Consider the following 19,781-nt stretch of genomic DNA (forward strand, 5'->3'; position numbering starts at 1 on the left):
TTTTCCTGCCTCGTCTTCCCAAAATGCTGGGATTACAGGCGTGAGCCACCAGACAAGCCTTTGTTTCAAGCTTTTTGTTTCAAAAAACTTAAAGCCTACTGGACAGTCAGATAGTGTATTAGCTACCTATTCCTGCATAACAAATAACCCCAAAACTTAGGGGTTTAAAACAACAAACATTAATTATCTCACTATGTATATGGGTCAGAAATTTAAAAGTAGGTTAATTGGGTGATTTTGGTTCAGCATGTCTCATGATGTTTCAGTCAAGCTCTTCGCTGGAGCTGCAGTCCACTGAAGGCTTGACTAGGACTGGAAAATTTATGTTCAAGATAATTGACCAATGGCTGCTGGAAGGAAGTGTAAGTTATTTGCTGGCTATTGGTATGGGGCCTCAGCTTCTTGCTACATGTGGCAACCTAAATATCCAACATGGTGGCTGGCTTCCCCAAGAGGTGGCTGGCTTCCCCAAGAGAGGGCTTCCCCAAGAGAGTAAAGCATATGCCACAATGTCCTTATGACCTAGCTTTGGGAGTAATGTGCCACCATTTATGTGCACTATATCAGCAACACAGACTAATTCGAACACATTGAAGGCAAATATGTATGGGTATGACTACCAAGAAGTATGGGATCATTGGAAATCATCTTGTAGTTTGGCTACTAAGACAAACAAAGGGGAAATGACTTGTTAGGGCTGAGATAGAGATGCACAGTTTGCTAAGAAAAGAGCTAGTAGATAATATAAAAATATACCTGTTGCCTGTCCAAGAACCAGCCCTGACATGCTTCTTTGTATCAGATATCTTGATCCTTAGGAAGGTGGCCTCAGGACCTGGCTTAAGGGTAAGCATAGGATACAGTTCTAGCCTATGAGATATATACAGAAGTCTTCTACGAGCTTCTGGAAAGACATTTTTCACCTCTGATAAGAACGAGGTATTCAGGGGGAACCCCTGGCTATATTACTACCCTTGTGAGAGTGAATGAATGTTTAGAGAAGCTGCAACCATCTTGTGACCATGAGGGAAGGCCAAAGGTACTCGAGAGTTGCCAGCACAAAGTCCCTGATATAACTGGAATCCTGATCCACTAGCAAATCCCTACATCCATGCTTCTTGTTGTATAGGAAAAACAAACTCCAATTTGTTTAAGTCACTCATAGTTTTCTCACTAATAGTAGCCAAAAGCATTTCTACCTTATACAGACATCTAACAGACATTAGAGGCTGAGGGAAGTTTCTTAGAGAAAGTGACATCCATGCTAAGAGCAAAAGGATGCATAGAAAGAGGACTCCAGGCAGAGGAAACAGTAAGAGAACAGGACACCTTTGGGGAACTAAATGAAGTTAAGTGTGGTTGAAGCACTAAGAGCAAGAGGGGTAGAAGTGAGAGATGGGGCTGGAGAGAGAAACAATAACCAGTCCTGGAGATGTCTGCCTTCTATTTTAAGGCTTTTCTGGGTAAAGCAGAGTTATCACAAAATGCTAAGCAAGAGAGTGACACGATCAGCTGGTGGGAGGGAGAGGGGAGGGTCGTTCTTTGATAGGTATAAAATTTCAATCATGCAGGGCTGAGAGGGGATTCTGGGGACCTGTTGTACAATAATGTGCATGTTGTGGACAATATTGTACTGGCACACTTGGAAATTGGTGGGAGGGTCAGTCTTATGTGTATTTTTTGCACCATTAAAAAAAGAGTAATATGATAATATTTTTAATTTAGACTGATCACAGCAGCTGAAGAAAGGAGGCAAACTACAGCTAAAGAGATTCAGAGTCTACTGAAATCATTTAGGTGAGAGAGGATGGTGGCCAAAATACAAAAACAGGAGTGCAGCAGTGGAGTGAAACAGAAGAAAGTTGAGAACTCTTTTGTTGGTATTCAGTAAGTCTTGTTGATTGAGTGTGTGGAATGAGATGAGTGCATACATACTGAATGTTTGCCACGTGTGATGCGTTATACCAAGTGCTTTGTACGAATTACTTTTAGTCTACATAAAACCTGGCAAAATTTTACTTTCCACCATATTGTGAAAGTTCAAAACTGTTACGTAACTTATTCAAGGTCACAGAGATAAAACATCCTGAGTCTAAAGATTTTGATAACGTATTTTTCTGAAATTTTGTCTAATTTTCTTCAGTTCTTCACTTCAGGGGGAAAGGATATGTTTTATATCAAAAATGCCTTTGTATACCATAACAAAACAATAATTATCACTATGGTTGTGTTTTACTATGTTACTTATTTATTTTATTTTATTTTATTTTATTTTATTTTATTTATTTTATTTTGAGATGGAGTCTCACTCTGTCGCCCATGCTAGAGTGCAGTGGCATGATCTCGGCTCACTGCCAGCTCCACCTCCCGGGTTCACGCCATTCTCCTGCCTCAGCCTCCAGAGTAGCTGGGACTACAGGCACCCACCACCACGCCCGGTTAATTTTTTGTATTTTTAGTAGAGATGGGGTTTCACCGTGTTAGCCAGGATGGTCTCGATCTCCCGAACTTGTGATCCACTTGCCTTAGCCTCCCAAAGTGCTGGGATTACAGGCATGAGCCACCGCGCCCGACCTACTTATTTATTTTTTAAATGCCAATTTGACCAACTACATTGATTTCACAACTCCACAAGTCAGTTGGAACCCACAGTGTGGACAAAAAACTAATCTAGAAGGATTTTGTACATTTCATACATTTTGTATATGTGGATACCACTTTCAAATATTAATTCATGAGATTTACTGTTGTATGCCCCTTTTTCCATTCCCTCATTCAATTTTTCTGTCAATCACTTCTAGAAAGGAGTAGCAGAAAGCAAACTATTCTTTCCATCTTTCTGGGTTTTATCTTTCCGAAAATGTAATCCCAAAAGAAAACTTAAAAAGGTTTTAGAGGTACAAGAAGTTACAAGTCACAAGGAAAAAACAGAAGGCAGGAAAAGTCAGATACCCTCAAAAAACAAGGATTCTCACCAGACTAAAAAGAGGTTCTTCGCAACTGGTGGGGTTGAGGGAAGAGTCTGTGCATCCTAAATAAGGGCTTTCTGGTATATCCTGGAGAAGGCAGAGCATCCTAAAGTAGAAGGACAATGTGCTATGTCAAGTAAATGGGATCATTGGCAGACCTGTACAAAGATTCACCTGTCTATATGTTGAACAAAAGCAATGCAGAATGCTGCTGGACCCACAGGATAGGATCACATGGGTAGGACCAACGAATGCCTAAGTGGTGACCTTTGTGAATGAGCAGTCAAAGACCAGAAGGCAAGTATGTGCATGAGGGCATTCCCCCATACATCTGACAGTGCAATAGCACCTAGAACTACAGCATCTTCCTGGGATTAGGAGGGTACAGATGAAAGTCCCAAGAAGGATATGGGTTAAATGTTTCACCAACTGTGCAGAAACAGAAATACATTGATTCTGAAAGGGAAAGAGATTTTTTATACTAAATTAATGAATTAAGATTAATATATGCAATGATATCAATGCGACTATATAAATATATTTGTATTATAATGTCTAAAAAGTGCTAGCTTGGTCAACATAAGCACCAATAGTCCACATAGAGAAAACAGTACTACAGTGAAATATTTTTAAAAATAAGTCTGGAATATTAAAATAGCCATCGGATAGATTTTTTTAAGAGGATAAAGCAAAATTATCTGCTTTATTTCCCAATGGGTCTGCTCATGTTTTGCCCCAAGAATTCATATAGGTACCAAATTAAAATGCATAGCCAAAAGAAGATTTCGTGACATGACTGCACTAGCTGGAAACCCACTTTTTCTTTTCTTTCATTATTGTTTTTCAATATCTTATGTCACTAGTCATTTCTCTAATGGTGTGTGTCAGCATGTGTGTGTGTATATGTGTTCTTTTTATTTTAGGACTTCAGTAAGTAAAGTCTTAATTAGTGATGTCATAGTTAGCTCATCCTCTAGTTAAATCAGCATCAAGAGGATCGTCTTTTAAGAAGAAAATATTTAAGTCTATCTCCCTTGAAGCTTTCTTCTTCTGACTGCCTGATGGATGAGCTATGCCTTTCTTGTCTCCGAATTGTTTTCCCACTGATGAGACACTCTTCTCCTTCCAGGCACCAGAATCTAATTTAAACTAGTTCCTGTGAAGATCCAAAATGTCTACAAACATTTTTTTCCTGTATTTTTCAAGGGAGAGGAAATATAAGATAAAAGTAAAAATAGACATTTTCTGTATTCTATTGTGTATTGTACTGCATTCCAGATGAAATGTGAGTGCAAAGTTGTTAATTCATAGAACTTGTCAAAGATGATCTCTGTGTATCTAAGACACTGACATTTCCTGGAGTGCTGTCAAAGCAGCTGATACTTTTGATATTTCCTAAGAGTAATTCTTCCGGGCAAGGCAGGCATGTAATATTCCTTTAAGGATTTTCTACTTTGGAAGCTGCTTTGTCACAAACATCCTCCTTCCCTTTGGAAACAGGATCTCTCTGGTTTCATGTCCCCTTCCTGAACTGAGTCCATCTTTTCTTTTACATGTGAATATTTTATATGTCTTTGGTAAGTGTCAGAGTTTCTACGGGCACTTAGCAAAGGGCATGGCTCTTAAAAAAATTTTTAATTCATATATTAATATAATCAACCTAGGAAGTCATAGGTGCATCAAGGGAGACAACAAATTTCCTTTTCTTAAACATATCTACTGTAAATGTGGCCTATGGTGTGTAGCAACATCACACAACAGATATGTTATTTTCCAGTGAAACAATAGGATATTTCCCCCAGCACCACAACTACCTAAATGAAATACATTACACCAAGTTAATTATTTTTGTTACACTCAATTGTGAAAGTCTGTGTTTTTCCATAAATTATAGAAATAGGGTCTAAGTTTTGAACAGAAACAGAATTAATAGGCCCTCCATTCAAACAACAATGAGTTCTACTACCTTCATCTGCGATTCAGGTACTTTCTAACAGATTTCTCAAAGTCTAAATGCCTCAGAAGTTTCTTATTTACTTTGCCTTTGAAAAGTCAAAAAAGTGACAAGTTTAATTCTATCAGTCCTATTGAATTAGTCATTGACTGCTTATGGCAGCATTTTTATTGAGCATGTGGATGTTAGAATCCTGCAATACAACTTTAAGCATTGGATTTAACCATGAGATCCTGGGCAAAGTACTTAGCCACGTGAAGCCTCAGTACTCAGTATCCTAGTCAGTAAGATAGGAATAATAAAATAGAGAAGGACCTAATTCATAATATCACCGGAATGATTAAATGGGACGTTTGTAAAAGATCTTAAGAAAGAGTCTGACACCTAATAGGTGCTAGATAAATTGTGGCTAACATTATTATTATCTCATTATCTCTATGTAAATTACAGTTGCTAGAAGTTGGTGGATATGGGCCCAAGGAAGGTTTTCTCTTCAGAGAGCTCATTGTTTCATGCGGAGGAGTGACAGATACATAAGTCAATGGCTAGTCCCTGTGTAAGGGACTGTACTAAAAGTACCCAGAACAGATTATTAAACAGAGAAGGAAGTCATTAGTTCTCAATGGGGATATCAGAAAAGTTTTCAGGCAGAGACAGCATTGCTCAAACTTTGAAGGATGAGGTAAGCAAGTATGTTCAAGGAGGAATACAGGGGAAGAGGAGGAAGTTGTGTGCAAAAAGACATTGAGTTGTTAAAACGCCGTCCTCAGATCACAGTAGAGACCCTGCCTTAATAAATATGCAGAGGATAAATGAAAGCATTATGAAAGGTCTATCATAGCTTCAAAAGAATGTGTTGACTTCTCTTGATTTCTTTCTTTCTTTTTTGACGGAGTTTCGCTCTTGTTGTCCAGGCTGGAGTGCAATGGCTCGACCTCGGTTCACTGCAACCTCCTCCTCCTGAGTTGAGGTGATTCTCCTACCTCAGCCTCCCGAGTAGCGGGGATTACAGGCATGCACCACCACATCCAGCTAATTTTTGTATTTTTAGGAGAGACAGGGTTTCATCATGTTGGCCAGGATGGTCTCAATCTCTTGACCTCGTGTTCTGCCCGCCTTGGCCTCCCAAAGTGCTGAGATTACAGGCATGAGCCACACTGCCCAGCCAACTTCTTTTGTTTTAAGTGGTTCTTAATCATTTGGTGGTTTGCATATTCCAAAAAGCTTCTAAATATTTGTGTTGAACCAATGCCGTCATTCAAAAACAAAATGCTTCTTGGGCTGAATGGCACTATGTCATCCCAGCAAGAAGAAGAGCATTGGAATCTAATTGTGTCATCCATGTTCTTATTTTAAAACAATCTATGGTAACACCCTTCCAGCCAAGAAACATTCAGTCAGTTGAACAGATGTGATGTGTTCTCCCTGATGCATTAGCTTCAACCTCTGAGTTCATGAAATTCTGAGTTTCTTTCTGTAGCATGCTGTGTTCATTCATCAGCCTGAGTCATTTTATCTGATTGGGTCCAATCTCCCCCCACTTGGCCCGCCTCCTTTTGCTGCTGAATAAATCATCCTGGGAGCTGTCCAGGTTGGAGAAAGATTTTCATAGGAAAGTTCCAACTGCATCCAGCCCCTCATTTATTCAGGCTGAGTCCTTAGGGCCCCAAGGAGAAAGAACTGAGAAAATAAAGAGATGTCTTCCATTGCCAAGTTTGCTAATATGGTCATTAGCACAGATGCCGCGGGGCAGTGCTCACACAGAGAGGACACAGCTCCCCACACATTCTGGCTCAGGGTCTATAGGACAGCCCTCCCAACTGTGCTCCCTCTGGGTTCCCATCTCAAGTCAAGAGACTCATTACCCACCCGAGTTCCAGTAGGGTGAGGCTGATGAGTTCAAGGAATTCAGGAAAGAAGAAGCAGGAAGCATGTCTTTCACAGGAAAGTAATTCCAGGGATTATTTCACTAAGGGCTAGATAACTGCAACACAGAGTTGTTTGAGGTGCTTTTACCCTTAACTTCCAGCCCCATGGGATAGGCCAATTATTCTGGGAGATCTTTAGAGTTAACACATTAATTCATCTACAAGCAGAGTTAAAAGTAGAATCAGCCGTCTATCTACTTAAAGTTGAGCGTTTCATTTTGACTTTCTTGAGGGATTGTAGAATACAACTTTAAAGGACTGGAATTAGGGGAGTCTTTTCCATGGAGTGAACGAAATTCTAGAAATCTACTGGTTAGGGACTAGGGGGAATGTTAGAGGATTCTTTTGTCTTCCTTTTGGAATTCTGTGTGCAAGGCAGGTGACCCGTTCCGGGTTTAACCCGAAGTCCAAATGCGTGGGGAGAAAAAAAGAATTAAAAAGCAAAAAATTAAATCCCGCGTTTCTGGGACACGGCCGACTGAAATAACCCTGGAGACAGTGTCTGTGGTTGGGGGTGGGGAGATTGAAATTTATTTTTCCTTAGGACAGGCAGGAGGGAAAGGAGCTTCTCTTCTCGCTCAGGAGGGACTGAGGGGGAGGCAAGGCAAGGCGGTCATTCGGGCTTTCATGGGACGCCACGGGGAGCCGCGAACGCGCCCAGGGCCTGACGTCATTGGCCATCAGCTGACTGTGCTCTGGGCCCGGGCTCCACCGGCTGCAGCCGCAGTCTTGGTGGCGGAGGTGGTGACCACCACCGCTCCTCCACCTGCATCCGGGTGCGGGACTGCGGCGGCCGCGTTTGCCCTGCAAACCCTGCACCCCCGGGACGCGGCTCATCAGGCGTTAGCACCAGCACTAACCTCCCACCGCGCAGCGACTTGGTCCGCCGCAAGCCCCTCCGCAGGCTTTGTCCGCGAGCGCTCGGCTGAGCCTGGGCGGGCGGGAAACCTGGCTAGGGCGAGGCGAGACCCCTAGACATGCCTTTCTCCACGTCCGCCTCCTCGACCCTTATTGTAAGCGGAGAAACTTAGTGTGTGAGGCAGGCAGGGGAAGTCCCCATTTTAATGTCCCGTACCCTTCCCTCCGGATCGAGGTAGTAAAGAGGCTCCTGTAGGAAACTGACTGCCTCTATGATTGCGGCCTCTTGGGGGATTTTGCATTTAGCCCGAAAGTTGGCTTTGCCAAAAGACGCACGGGTAGGAAGGACGGAAAGGAGACCCTGTATTCCGTCGCGCTGGGCTCTCCGAGTCCGTGGGCAACGCGGCCTACGAGTCCTGGCTCCGCACCTGCAGAGGACAAGAGCCAATGCCTAAAAAAGAACAGCGGAGGAACCGGCTGGCGCGGCCAGCTGGAACGCTGGATCTCAGCGCGCCCAGGGAAGGCCGGGGACCCCGCCTGCCCTAGCCCTCAGTGGTCCTCTCCCACACCGGCCCGCGCGTGCCGCTTTCTACAAGACCTGGGGCGTCCTGGCCAGATCTGGGTGGCAGTTCCCTCCGCCACCCCCAGCCCGGTTCCAGGGGCGTGGCTTGGCGCGGGGGCGGGTTTAAGTCACCGCGGGTGTCTGACCGCTCTGACAGGTCTCCAAATTCCTCCCAGTAGCCTGGTGCCCGCAGCGCGTTTCAGAGCTCCAGGGTGGCACGCGGCGGCGCTTCCCTGGATCCAGAGGCGTCTCTGTCGACTTCCACTCGGCCTCGGGCCTCCCTTCTCCTCCAAACCTTCGCCTCATTCGCCAAGCTTCGGTTCTCAGCCTCAGATATCCGCACCGGCAGCTTCTCTTCGTTCTCAGAGCTCTTGGCTTTGGAGACCTCCCCACTTTTTCCTTCCCCCACCTCCTGTTCCTCCTAGCTCCGAGCCAAATGGACTCCAGAGAACGAAGTAAAGGGGATGGGAACTGTGTGCTGCGACCCTTCGAAAGCACAACTGAAAGCGTGGACCTCGTCTTATAGCTCAGGCTGGGACCCTGGGGCGAGAGTCCCCACACCCACTCCCGGAGGGATGCTTCTGGCCAGAGCCAGCGCTGCGCTGTCAGTCCTTGCTCCGAAACTAGGAAGGAGCCTAGGAGGGAGCCTCAGCATACCCCTTCCTTAAAATTAACTATTTGGTGAATTGTTAGCGCCGAGGCTACCACCTCTCCAACCCTGTCGCGGGGCGCTCCGCCACCTCACCGTGCCCCCCTCCTTCTCCTTCTTTGCCCCCGCCCCCAGCTCCGCCCCTGCTCCCCATCCCGGCGCAATGGAGTTCTCCGAAAGGCGATGATTCCAGCCACATCTGCTAACTTCGCACCCATCGCTGCCGCCGGTCACCCCCGGACAGGACCCCTGAAACCGCGGAGCAGTGGGCGTCCAGAGCCCAGTGCTGCAGCCAGGCCCGCCCGACGCGCAGCAGAAGCACAGCGCCCAGGCTCCTAGGCGTCTCTTGGAGAGCAAAGGCTGCGCCAAAACGCTGAGCCTAGAACCAACCAAGGAGCCTGAGCCCACGAAGGGGCTGCGTGGCTCAGAGCGCTGCGGCTCCTGAGGACAAATAGCCACTGCCGCTGCGTCCCCAAGCTGCGCCGGCTGGCGGGAGAGCAGCGCGCAAGGACGCGGAGGTCCGCTGCAATCTTCCAGGTGCCCTTTGCCCCTGGGCACAGTATGACCTGACCTACAAGGAGCCCTGGCGCAGGGCTCCTGCAACGGGACAGCCTAGGATAGAAGGGATAGCTGCCAAGCTCCTACCAGGCCGCTTTCAAGTCTTTAGGAACCCCCTCCTCCGGCTGCCTCCCCAGGGTTCTGGGCCTCCTTCCCTGCGGCCCAGCGCCATGGAGCTCTCCGATGTGCGCTGCCTTACAGGCAGCGAGGAACTCTACACCATCCACCCGACGCCCCCGGCCGGCGACGGCAGGAGCGCTTCCCGGCCGCAGCGGCTGTTGTGGCAGACGGCGGTGCGGCACATCACCGAGCAGCGCTTCATTCACGGCCACCGGGGAGGCAGCAGCAGCGGGAGTGGAGGCTCGGGCAAAGCCTCGGACCCTGCGGGCGGCGGCCCCAACCACCACGCGCCGCAGCTGGCAGGCGACTCGGCGCTGCCCCTCTACTCGCTGGGCCCGGGAGAGCGAGCGCACAGCACCTGCGGCACCAAAGTCTTCCCGGAACGCAGCGGGAGCGGCAGTGCCAGCGGCAGCGGAGGCGGGGGCGACCTGGGCTTCCTGCACCTTGACTGTGCCCCTAGCAACTCGGATTTCTTTCTCAATGGGGGCTATAGCTACCGAGGGGTCATTTTCCCCACCCTGCGCAACTCCTTCAAATCTCGGGATCTGGAACGCCTCTACCAGCGCTATTTCTTGGGCCAGAGGCGCAAATCGGAAGTGGTGATGAACGTGCTGGACGTGCTGACCAAACTCACTCTCTTGGTCCTGCACTTGAGCCTGGCCTCGGCCCCCATGGACCCGCTCAAGGGCATCCTGCTGGGCTTCTTCACCGGCATTGAGGTGGTGATCTGCGCCCTGGTGGTGGTCAGGAAGGACACCACCTCCCACACGTACCTGCAGTACAGCGGCGTGGTCACCTGGGTGGCCATGACCACCCAGATCCTGGCAGCAGGCCTCGGCTACGGGCTCCTGGGCGACGGCATAGGCTACGTGCTCTTCACGCTCTTCGCCACCTACAGCATGCTGCCGCTGCCGCTCACCTGGGCCATCCTGGCCGGCCTGGGCACCTCGCTGCTGCAGGTCATCCTCCAAGTGGTCATCCCCCGGCTGGCGGTCATTTCCATCAACCAGGTAACTCCTGCCTGCCTTGCATTTGTTTCCCCTCTCACTTCCCCGGGTTATTCATCATATAGCTTCCAGAGGGCCAGGGTTGCCTCACTCTCTTTAAGTCTCTTCCTTCAGTCTGGCACAGTGCCTTGCACCTAGGAGGTCTTAAGTGTTAGCGGAATGCAATCTCTTCTTAAAGTGGAACTAAATGACCTCTAAAAGTTTCTACCAACTCTACCCTTCTACTCTGATTCTATGAGTAATTCTACTCTGACATCAGCTAAGAAAGTCTGCTTTCTGCTCCTCATTCCCCTCCCTCAGGGTCCGCAGTCTCTGGAGCATGAGACAGAAGGGGAGGGGAAGCATCCAGATTTAGAAGGTGACCCATTCCTTAACAGCTCTCCTCAGGAGAGTCGCAGCAGGGTGTCGCAGGGGGGCTCTGGGCTTCAGAGTTGGGTTTTTCCATATCTCTAAGCCACAAACCCTCAGTTCTCAAAGGAACATATATTTGTTAAACACATACTGACTGTCAGTGCTGAGTACTGTATGTGTTATTTCATCCAGTCCTTCAAATAATCCTATGACACATGGTTTTCTCGGGAATTTTTTATTGCCTTGGTGACCGAACATGATATCTTCTCTCATGACAGGATGCGACCCCAGTGCTTTGAATAAACCAAACTCAGTAATCGGGGGTGGCAAAGAACGCAAGTTTTGATTAATTGGAAAGAGCATTTTGATGTAGATGGTGTAAATATTATATTTAGGTGAAATCTTGTTCTTTAGGCATCTTTCTCTCCTTTCTCCTCCTTTTTTTTTTCTACTCTTCCCCTTAAATATGGATATGCTTATGTGAACACAGTTCACATTGTCTATGGATGAGAAGGTAGACAATGTTTCTCTTGTTTGAATTTACTAGAACCAATAGATAATTAATGGCATGGCACTGTCTTTGCAAAATGTATGGTAGGTAACAGGAGAGTGAATTTGGGAGGTTCTCAAAAATGAGGGAAACATGTCAAGTGAAGTGTTTTCAAATAGATGACTGGTGTGACATGCATGGCCAGGGGGCTGCTTTGTGTGGGCCTGCCCTGTCCTTAGCCTCTGTATCATTTCTGCTGCATTAGAAGCTTAAAACTCCTCTTCTTTATGGTCAAATTTGAATAGATGGTGCTTAGAATAAACAGGCACAACCCCACTGAAAATTGCTCATGATGCTTAGGTTGCCAGCGCTGTTAGAGTGCTTCACCTATCATTGGCCTCCTGGACTTCTGGTCAATGTGGGATCCTGTCTCTTCTCCGATGGGTCTGGATTCCTTTGCTCAGGTGACTTATCTGATTGGCTGCTTTTACAGTGCTTTCTGAAGTCTCTCTGGGTAAAGCAAAGACTATATAAATCACATGCCTGTGATTATTAGGCATGAAATGGAGAGATGAGAGACTCTGAGTAAGGGCTGATTGACTGAACTTTTTCTTATTAAAGACAATAATGAATGTGTTTTCACAGTCACCATGAACCTTTATATCCACATATAACAAATAAGCCTTAATCTGGGAAATGGAAGTCAAATTCTTTGGTATTAACTATTTCTCAATCCTGTTTACATGAAGACCTACATGCCAGTACATCTAAATCTACTTTCTTCCAAGCTCTCTCATTCTCTTTTTTTTCATTTTCTTTGTTGTATACTTAGACATTAGTAGATCTTTTCTTCCCTGTCTTCCTCCCCTTCCTTCTTTCTCCTTCTCTTTGCCTTCTCTTTTTTTCATCTAACTCACTATGAGTTGTTTTCACGATAAAGCATAGCTATCTGATCATGTACAAGAAACTCCATGTATTATAACCCACTGCTTTTCATGCAATAGCCTTTCTCAGTACGCACAACTAGAAAATTTAATAAGTAAGTTAGGAATAGTATTTAGAATAACACATCCTAAGTGGCAAATTATGAGTGTTTTCAAAGTTCTAAGTATAGATATCTTTTTCTTGCCAAGTGAATCCAGAAAGTAAATTTGGCTCCATATTTGTTTTATGCTCTACTCAAATACTACCAGATGGGAGAAGATTAAAAATAACCCCCAAATGTCTTCCCACCCTCCTCTCATCATAAACAATTCTCCACTGTGAAAACCAAGGTCCTGATGCATGTAAACCAAGTTCATTCAATTTTTTGTTTGGGTTAGAATTATAGACAAATTACGATTTCGTAGGTTGAGTCACCTGTTACCAAAACTCTAAAGGAACAACCAGAGCGCTCTCCCCTCACTTCAGTGCTGAAAGGGCCTTTAAAGGTCCTTTGGCGCCCTCTATGGGCTTAAGAGTCTTTCCTAGATCTTGCAGATGGACCAAGTAGAGAATAAATCGCGTATTACAAGAATCTGTGATTTTTGAATAGGTACTATTTAGTTTTCCATGTCTAGTAACATATAAGGAATGCTCAAAACCTGCTAAACACTTCTTATAGCAACTAGAGTAAAATCCTAACTGCTTACCACAGCATACTTGATTCTCTGAGCTAGTTGCTTCTTCTCTCTCCAACCATATTTCCTTCTCTTCTCTCTTCTCTTCTTTTCTCTTCATTAGGCTCCAAATACGCCATTCATTTTTGCCATATTCTAAGCTCTTCCTAATTGTGGGTCTTTTCACCTGCTACCTAGAGCAATTCTTCCAAAGTCTTCATAAGACTGGCACATTCTCATTGTTCCAGACTCTCAAATGCTACTTTCTCTAGTAAATGACTTGTTTTATTTTCTCCAGAGCACATCTGCTATCTGAAATTATCTTATTTGTTTATATCTACTGTTTGTCCCCCACACCCTCACAAGAACGTAAACACCATAAGGGCAAGGATATTGTCTATCATAAATAGCATTTTATCCTCGGCCTGTAGAAAAATGCCAGACATATAGTTGGTATTCAACAAATGGTCACTGAATGAACAGATAATTCATCATATAGGAAATATTATAAAATATCCAAGTGCCCTGGTGTTGTGTTGGTGAAAGCTTTCTATACACACACACACACATCGTATGCGTGCAAGGCAGTCTTACACATAAACATCTTTTAAAGAAGTCAAAAAACTATAATAATCCTTTACTTTGCACAGTATTTTACATGTAACTAAGCACCCTTATGTGCATCATCACATCTAATGATGAAAAATAGATGGTATCATCCTTCATTTTCATTTCAGAGAAAAAAATGACAGATTCCTAGAAACTTTACAGTGATATCCTGAGGATCAGGAACCTAGCAAGCAGTGAGAACAGAATTCAAACCCTTACTCCAATGCCAATTGTTCTTCAGAAATCCTCTAGTGATTATCTTTCTAAACATGTAAGCATTTGAAACTATTAAAGAGTGAGGAGTACTTCTTTTACTACTTAAGAGAGTAAATTCTGTATAGCACATGAATAAACATTTAATGAAGAAGCCAAAGGGAAATTATGAGAGAAAAATGAGTGAATTGCTGGGAATAGGCTCATTGTAGCTAACTCATCATTCTGCTTAGCTGGATGCAAATCTGTCAACTAAAGGCCATAAACACTGGAATATCATCTTTCTCCACATTAATCTTCATTCTTTTTGGTAGGATGGCTAATGTTTAACTTAGAATTTTCAAGAATTAGGAAATGAAAATGAGAGTATGGAGTTAGCACACCTTGGCAGCTGTTTCACTTCACTGAAAATGTCATTTTTGAAAGGAACAAATGAGCCAATGATTGCCTCCCTTTAATCTAAGCTATGAGAATCTGCTTTCCCTCTTTCTACCCTGAAGGAAATGACAACTGTGACTTGACAGGGTAGCAACCACACTGCAAATCTCTGCAGACACCCTATATGAAGAGACAAAACCCTGTGTTTATTGATTCACCATTTGCTTTCCACTGCGGATACAAAATGGAACCTAAAAGGGGCCACTCAGGAAATTCCCTGCCATCAGCAAAGAGATGGTTTATGTTTTCTATATTCAATTAACACACTACAAACATTGACTTCCCACCCAACAATGAGATTATTGTCTAGAGCAGACATAATCACCCATATGTTTTCTGCATCTGGAGTGGCATTGGAAAGACTGAGACACTTTCAGAAGGTTCAAAACCCAGTTTGAAGGGTTCCTTTTATTTCACTCTAACTTAGCTCAGCTATAGGTAGCACTAGGGCTACAATCATTTCTTTCTTATGAAACTGCACCCAATTCAAGTTAAATAAGCCTCAAACCAATAATAGGAATACCTTGTCCAGATTTCCCTAAGACACTGATTTACTTTTCCCACATCATAAACCAATTGTTTGTCTCACCAATCCGATTTATCCACCAGTAAATTCATTACAAAATGATGTTATATGTGTAAATAAAGGATTAATGATAAGATTATATTTGCTAGGTTCTTTCACAAGATAGATAAATTCTAAACGCTATTGCTATAGCTAGCATTTTACTGTATTTTAATTGCTGGTGACAATCATCTGAGTTATCTTACATTTGAAACTCATTTCATTCTCATTCTTTAGCTCATTAGTGATAAGATGGTGGAAATCATTTAGTTATTGGAAAACTGAGAGGCAGTAATATTTAACCAGAAAGATCGCTGCATTATGGTTCCCTCTTGGGGATTCTAAAATGTTACAGCTAGTGGCTAATTAGTCTTCTGTACCTCTTGGTGAGATAGATAAGCAGACTTGTCAGAGTGGAGATGATTTCTCCAAGATAACTGTACAATCAAAGGCAGTCAGGTATGCAAATCCAGGTTACTTAGTACTCAAGGTCATGCTGTCAGATTTAAATTTCTCATGCAACATCTTCTTTCCTACCTTTCAACATCCTATCAAACAGGAGAGACTAGAGCCAGAAAAATGCTAAAGAATCATCGTTAAACTTGACTTATAATGAGGGACATTTAGCCTACCATTTGACTTTCAAGAAATCCTTTAGGGGAAAATGCTTTTTGGGTGTATGTGCTGGATAAGATAGTGGTACATAGTATGAGTAGGTTGGGTTCAGGAGGGAAGCAGACTTTTTATGTGACTTAAATACACATTTTTGACCACTTAAGTGAAGGATTAACTTCACAGTAAAGACAACATGAACATAATAAAATTACCAGCTTCTCTCCCATCATTTATACAGTTTAAACATTAGATATTATAAGTTCTTTGTGTAAGTCTAAGGTTCTTTGTAGCTATCTCAAATCAAATAAAGGGAATCCTGTGACTACTTAATGTACAACAAATGGCATGTAATATAAATCATTCCAATTTGGTAGTTGGTAGCAAGGTACGTACTCACTTGAGGGACATAAATATCCATTAAATGAATATGACTGGAATCCAATTTAATGTACCTCACTAGTTATGGTGTACATTTCTTAAAACCCCAAATATCTCCATTTCTGTACATTTTTCTTTAGGAAATTCATATAGGCTTTTAAAAAATAATGGCAGCTTTCCAGCATGTCTGAGAAAAAATGCCTTTCAAAAACTGATTTGAGTGTCAACCTTCCCAAGAGATTCCTCTGAATGCCGAGAAATGGATATATTCTCTCTTACTTGTGAAAGATACCCAGAGATTCTCCTTTTTCTTTCTTTCTATTTTTCTTTTCTTTCTTTCTTCTTCATGTGTATGTGTGTGTGTGCTTGTGTATATGTATGTTGGTGGAGAATGGGCTTTACAAAGGATACCTTAATGATGGCTGAAATGACCAATTAAATCCCTTCAGCCCTGGCCTGTAGACATCTTTGCTCTGGAGTTGCAAATAGGCTTGTTGTCTCTGTATTTAGAGAGAGTTGTAAAATGATTGTGTACTGTGTGCTTTGCAAGATTGAATTATGAATTTGTTTTCCTTCATATCTGGTAATATCACCTGACTTATCAGCAGGTCAGAGCATAATTAGATTAGAACTGGGAAGATTGGGAGGACTTTGCTTCTAGAGCAGCTGCTACAATGTCATGCTAAGTAGGACAAATGCATTAGTCATATTTACACTTTGATGATTGATGGCATTTTAAGAGCTCATCAAAAATAAGTGAAACCAAGCCAAAAAAATGAAAGATTTTTAAAAAGAGTTTATTCCATATTCAGTGCTGCTAGCAGCATTTAATCAGAGGACACTACTACAGTCACGCTGATGTGACACTTTACTGTTGTCTAAATATGTCTTAAGATGCTAATTTATTCATTTCACAAGTGTGTCTATTTAAGTTGATTCTACATGTGTTTATTTGCAAAACATAGGAGACACTTGCAACATTCATCTTAAACCTTTCCTCTCAGCACCAAATAGGTACAATATTGATTGTCTGAGAGACCAGTAGGCCCAGAATACGCAGTTGGACCACATAGTAGTTCACTTGACTTATCGCTTCTGAAGTGTGTTTTTGGTTTTCTCTTTGGGGAAGAATTAAAGTAACAGAACATGAAGGTTGGTGGCAGTATTGAAGGTTGCAAAATTTCTGTGATACATAGGTTTGAACCACAGCTAGTAAAGGAGTGGGTTATGTAAAGAATTTTCTTCCCAGGATTTTTGTGGGGCTTTAGTTGAGGAATGCTGCTTCAGCCAGCCACAACAGAGCAGGGAAAGCCAGTATAATCTTCCCTGCACTTCCCCAGGAAATGTAATTGGATTTACACACTCAAATTATATCATGTGAGTTTTGTTTATGAAGGACTATTTTAAGAAGTCAGGTCACTTAAGCAGTGCTTCGGAAGCCAGATTTTCTCCCTGCAAGATTTTTTACAGTCAGCCCTGTGGGGGAGAGGAAGAATGCAGACTAGATTAATTAACCATGGAGATGCCAGATTTCCACAGGAGGTCCAGGCACATTCTGGTACGCATAAAAGCCACCTACCAGCACATGCCACCAGGCCACTACCTTCTCAATAAGAGAACAGAGCTTATCTGACAACGTGTTGTAATAAACCTATGTTTACTTGTTTTCTGATCTCTATGCATTGGACTCTGAATGTGCATATGTATAATTTGGTATCTGAATTTCATTTAGCTAGATCATACATTTTAAAATATGAAATACTTTGTACTTTATAGCTACTGGAGCTTTCTATCCCTTTCACTCTGTTTCCTGCTTTATATATCTAAGCTCAAGTGTACTAATTGCAAAATGTCTTTGAAGCACAAACTTTCCCCAAATTAGGGAATGATAAAGTTATACATGGCGAAGACATAAGCTGGACATGAAAGTAAATCACATTAATGTTTTAGGGTTTCTTGTTAAATGAGTAATGTTTTTATAACTGCCATTTCTATCTACAGTGCCAGTGTAAAAATTTCACATAAAAACGAGAAACTATAACCACTTCATTTTGTAAACAACACATCCTTGTTCTATGTCAGCTGATTTTTCAGTTGACTGGAGTAAACCATTTCAGAATCTTTTCTTCGTTTGTGTGTATGTATGTGTGTGTGATTACATGCTGAATGCACAAGATTGCTTATAAAATAGAAACTATTAAGGATTAGAAATGCATTATCAAAGTACATGTATTTCTTTAACTCAGACTAAAGGGAGAAGAAATAAGGGCACAAAAAAATCTTACAGAACCTATCTTATACTGCTGTAACAAAATACCTGAGACTGTGTAATTTATTAAAAGTAAATCAGAAATTTATTTGGCTTCTGGTTTTGGAGACCAGGAATTCCAAGATTGAGGGATCATATCTGGTGAAGGTTTTTTGTTGCAATGTAAGCTGGCAGAAGGCATCACATGGGCATAAAAGAACAAGAGATTGAACTCAAAGCCTCAAACACTTTTAAAATCAACACTAATCCTTTCATGAAGGTAAAGCCCTCAGGATCTAAACAACTCTCATTAGGTCCCACTGTAACATTGGGGATTACGTTTCCAACACATGCTTTATGAGGGGCACATTCAAGCCAGAGCAAGGACCAAAAACAGAAAACAAAACAAGGCAGAATACCTCTGGAAGGTCTGAAGATGGAAGGGATATAGAAGGAATATGGTGATTGTCTTTAAATACTTGGGGTTCTGCCATGACAAAGAGACTGGTTATTTTGTGTGTGTCTCCTTTGGAATGGAATTAATACCAATGGATGGCCATTAAAGCAGGAGAAATTCTGATTCACAAAAAGGTAAAGTTTGGTAACAAACAGACCTGCCCAGGGCGCTGCTTTTTGAAATGATGAGCTCATTGCCATTGGGCATTCTCCAAGGAGAAGTTGTGCAATAATCCATCAGAGATGTAATCCAGAAGATTCCTATATAGTGATCTATATATCTATTCCTATAGATATGTAGGAATATCCTATGTAGGGAGATATATAGATATGTATTCCTATAGAGGGAATCTCCTTTATTATACCCCTAATGGATGGTTGCACAGCTTTTCTTCAAGGTCAGTTGAAAGTCGTTGGCTGCATCTCATGTCATCATGGTTGCTTTGCAGGCATGGAAAAGTAGAAGACAAAGGGCAAGAGGCCAAAATGGTAAAAGGGCATAAGCCAACTGCATCTGTGCCCCTTTGAGGAGTTCCCCTGGGATCTCTGCCCAACAAGACCTCGTTATCTTTCAGGGGCCATAATTATGATACAGGACCATTCTATCAGCAGGAAAGGATGGCAAAAAATGATTTTTCTGGGCCTTAAAAGATCAGGATTGCATTAGAATGAAAGGTAGAATAACTATTGAAAAGATAAGATTTTCAACAAATATTTGTTGACTGCCTGCTGGGTTTTATGTCCTAGAACACAGCTAGGTACTAAGGAGATAAGGTTATTGATGTGATGGAGCTGATACTTGGATGGATTTGGGTAGGGAGTTTGTGACTCCACTGCAGAGGTTTGGTTGGAGGTTTGTACCTGACTCTTAGAACACATCTGGAGCACGGGATTCAGGGATCCAGTAAATATTTTACACAAATGCAAGACTTGGGTTCTTTTAACTACAGACCTCTAAAGTATGAAACATCAAAGCTGCAGTGGATTTCTTTTAGAAGTTACATGAAAGGAAAGGTCAGACTCCAGAAGAAATAGTGGAAGGATATGAATCTTCCTCCCTGGTGAAGAAAAGAAGAGCGTGTAAAAGGACCCTGGGATGGGCCAAGAGGATCAGTTGTCTGAGCACCACTTTATCACAAACAGAATGTGTCACAAGGCTGGTGACCTGCAGACATGACAGGAGGGAGCATGTGCAGCTCTGGGAACTCATACTCA

General features: G+C 43.0%; 1 protein-coding gene across 2 annotated transcripts in view; it reads left to right on the forward strand.

The window, feature by feature from the left end:
• Positions 1-7,561: 7,561 nt before the first annotated feature.
• Positions 7,562-19,781, forward strand: part of ADCY8 (adenylate cyclase 8) — a 271,601-nt gene continuing 259,381 nt past the window's right edge. Inside the window, exon 1 of one of the 2 annotated variants that reach the window (XM_030938186.1) lies at positions 7,562-10,608. In XM_030938186.1, coding sequence (XP_030794046.1) covers positions 9,649-10,608 — 960 coding nt within the window. In that variant the 5' untranslated portion in view covers positions 7,562-9,648. The remainder of the gene's footprint in view (positions 10,609-19,781) is intronic. The other variant, XM_030938187.1, reaches the window with a different exon arrangement.

This window comes from Rhinopithecus roxellana, chromosome 9 (assembly GCF_007565055.1).
Source record: "Rhinopithecus roxellana isolate Shanxi Qingling chromosome 9, ASM756505v1, whole genome shotgun sequence".
NCBI lineage: Eukaryota > Metazoa > Chordata > Mammalia > Primates > Cercopithecidae > Rhinopithecus > Rhinopithecus roxellana.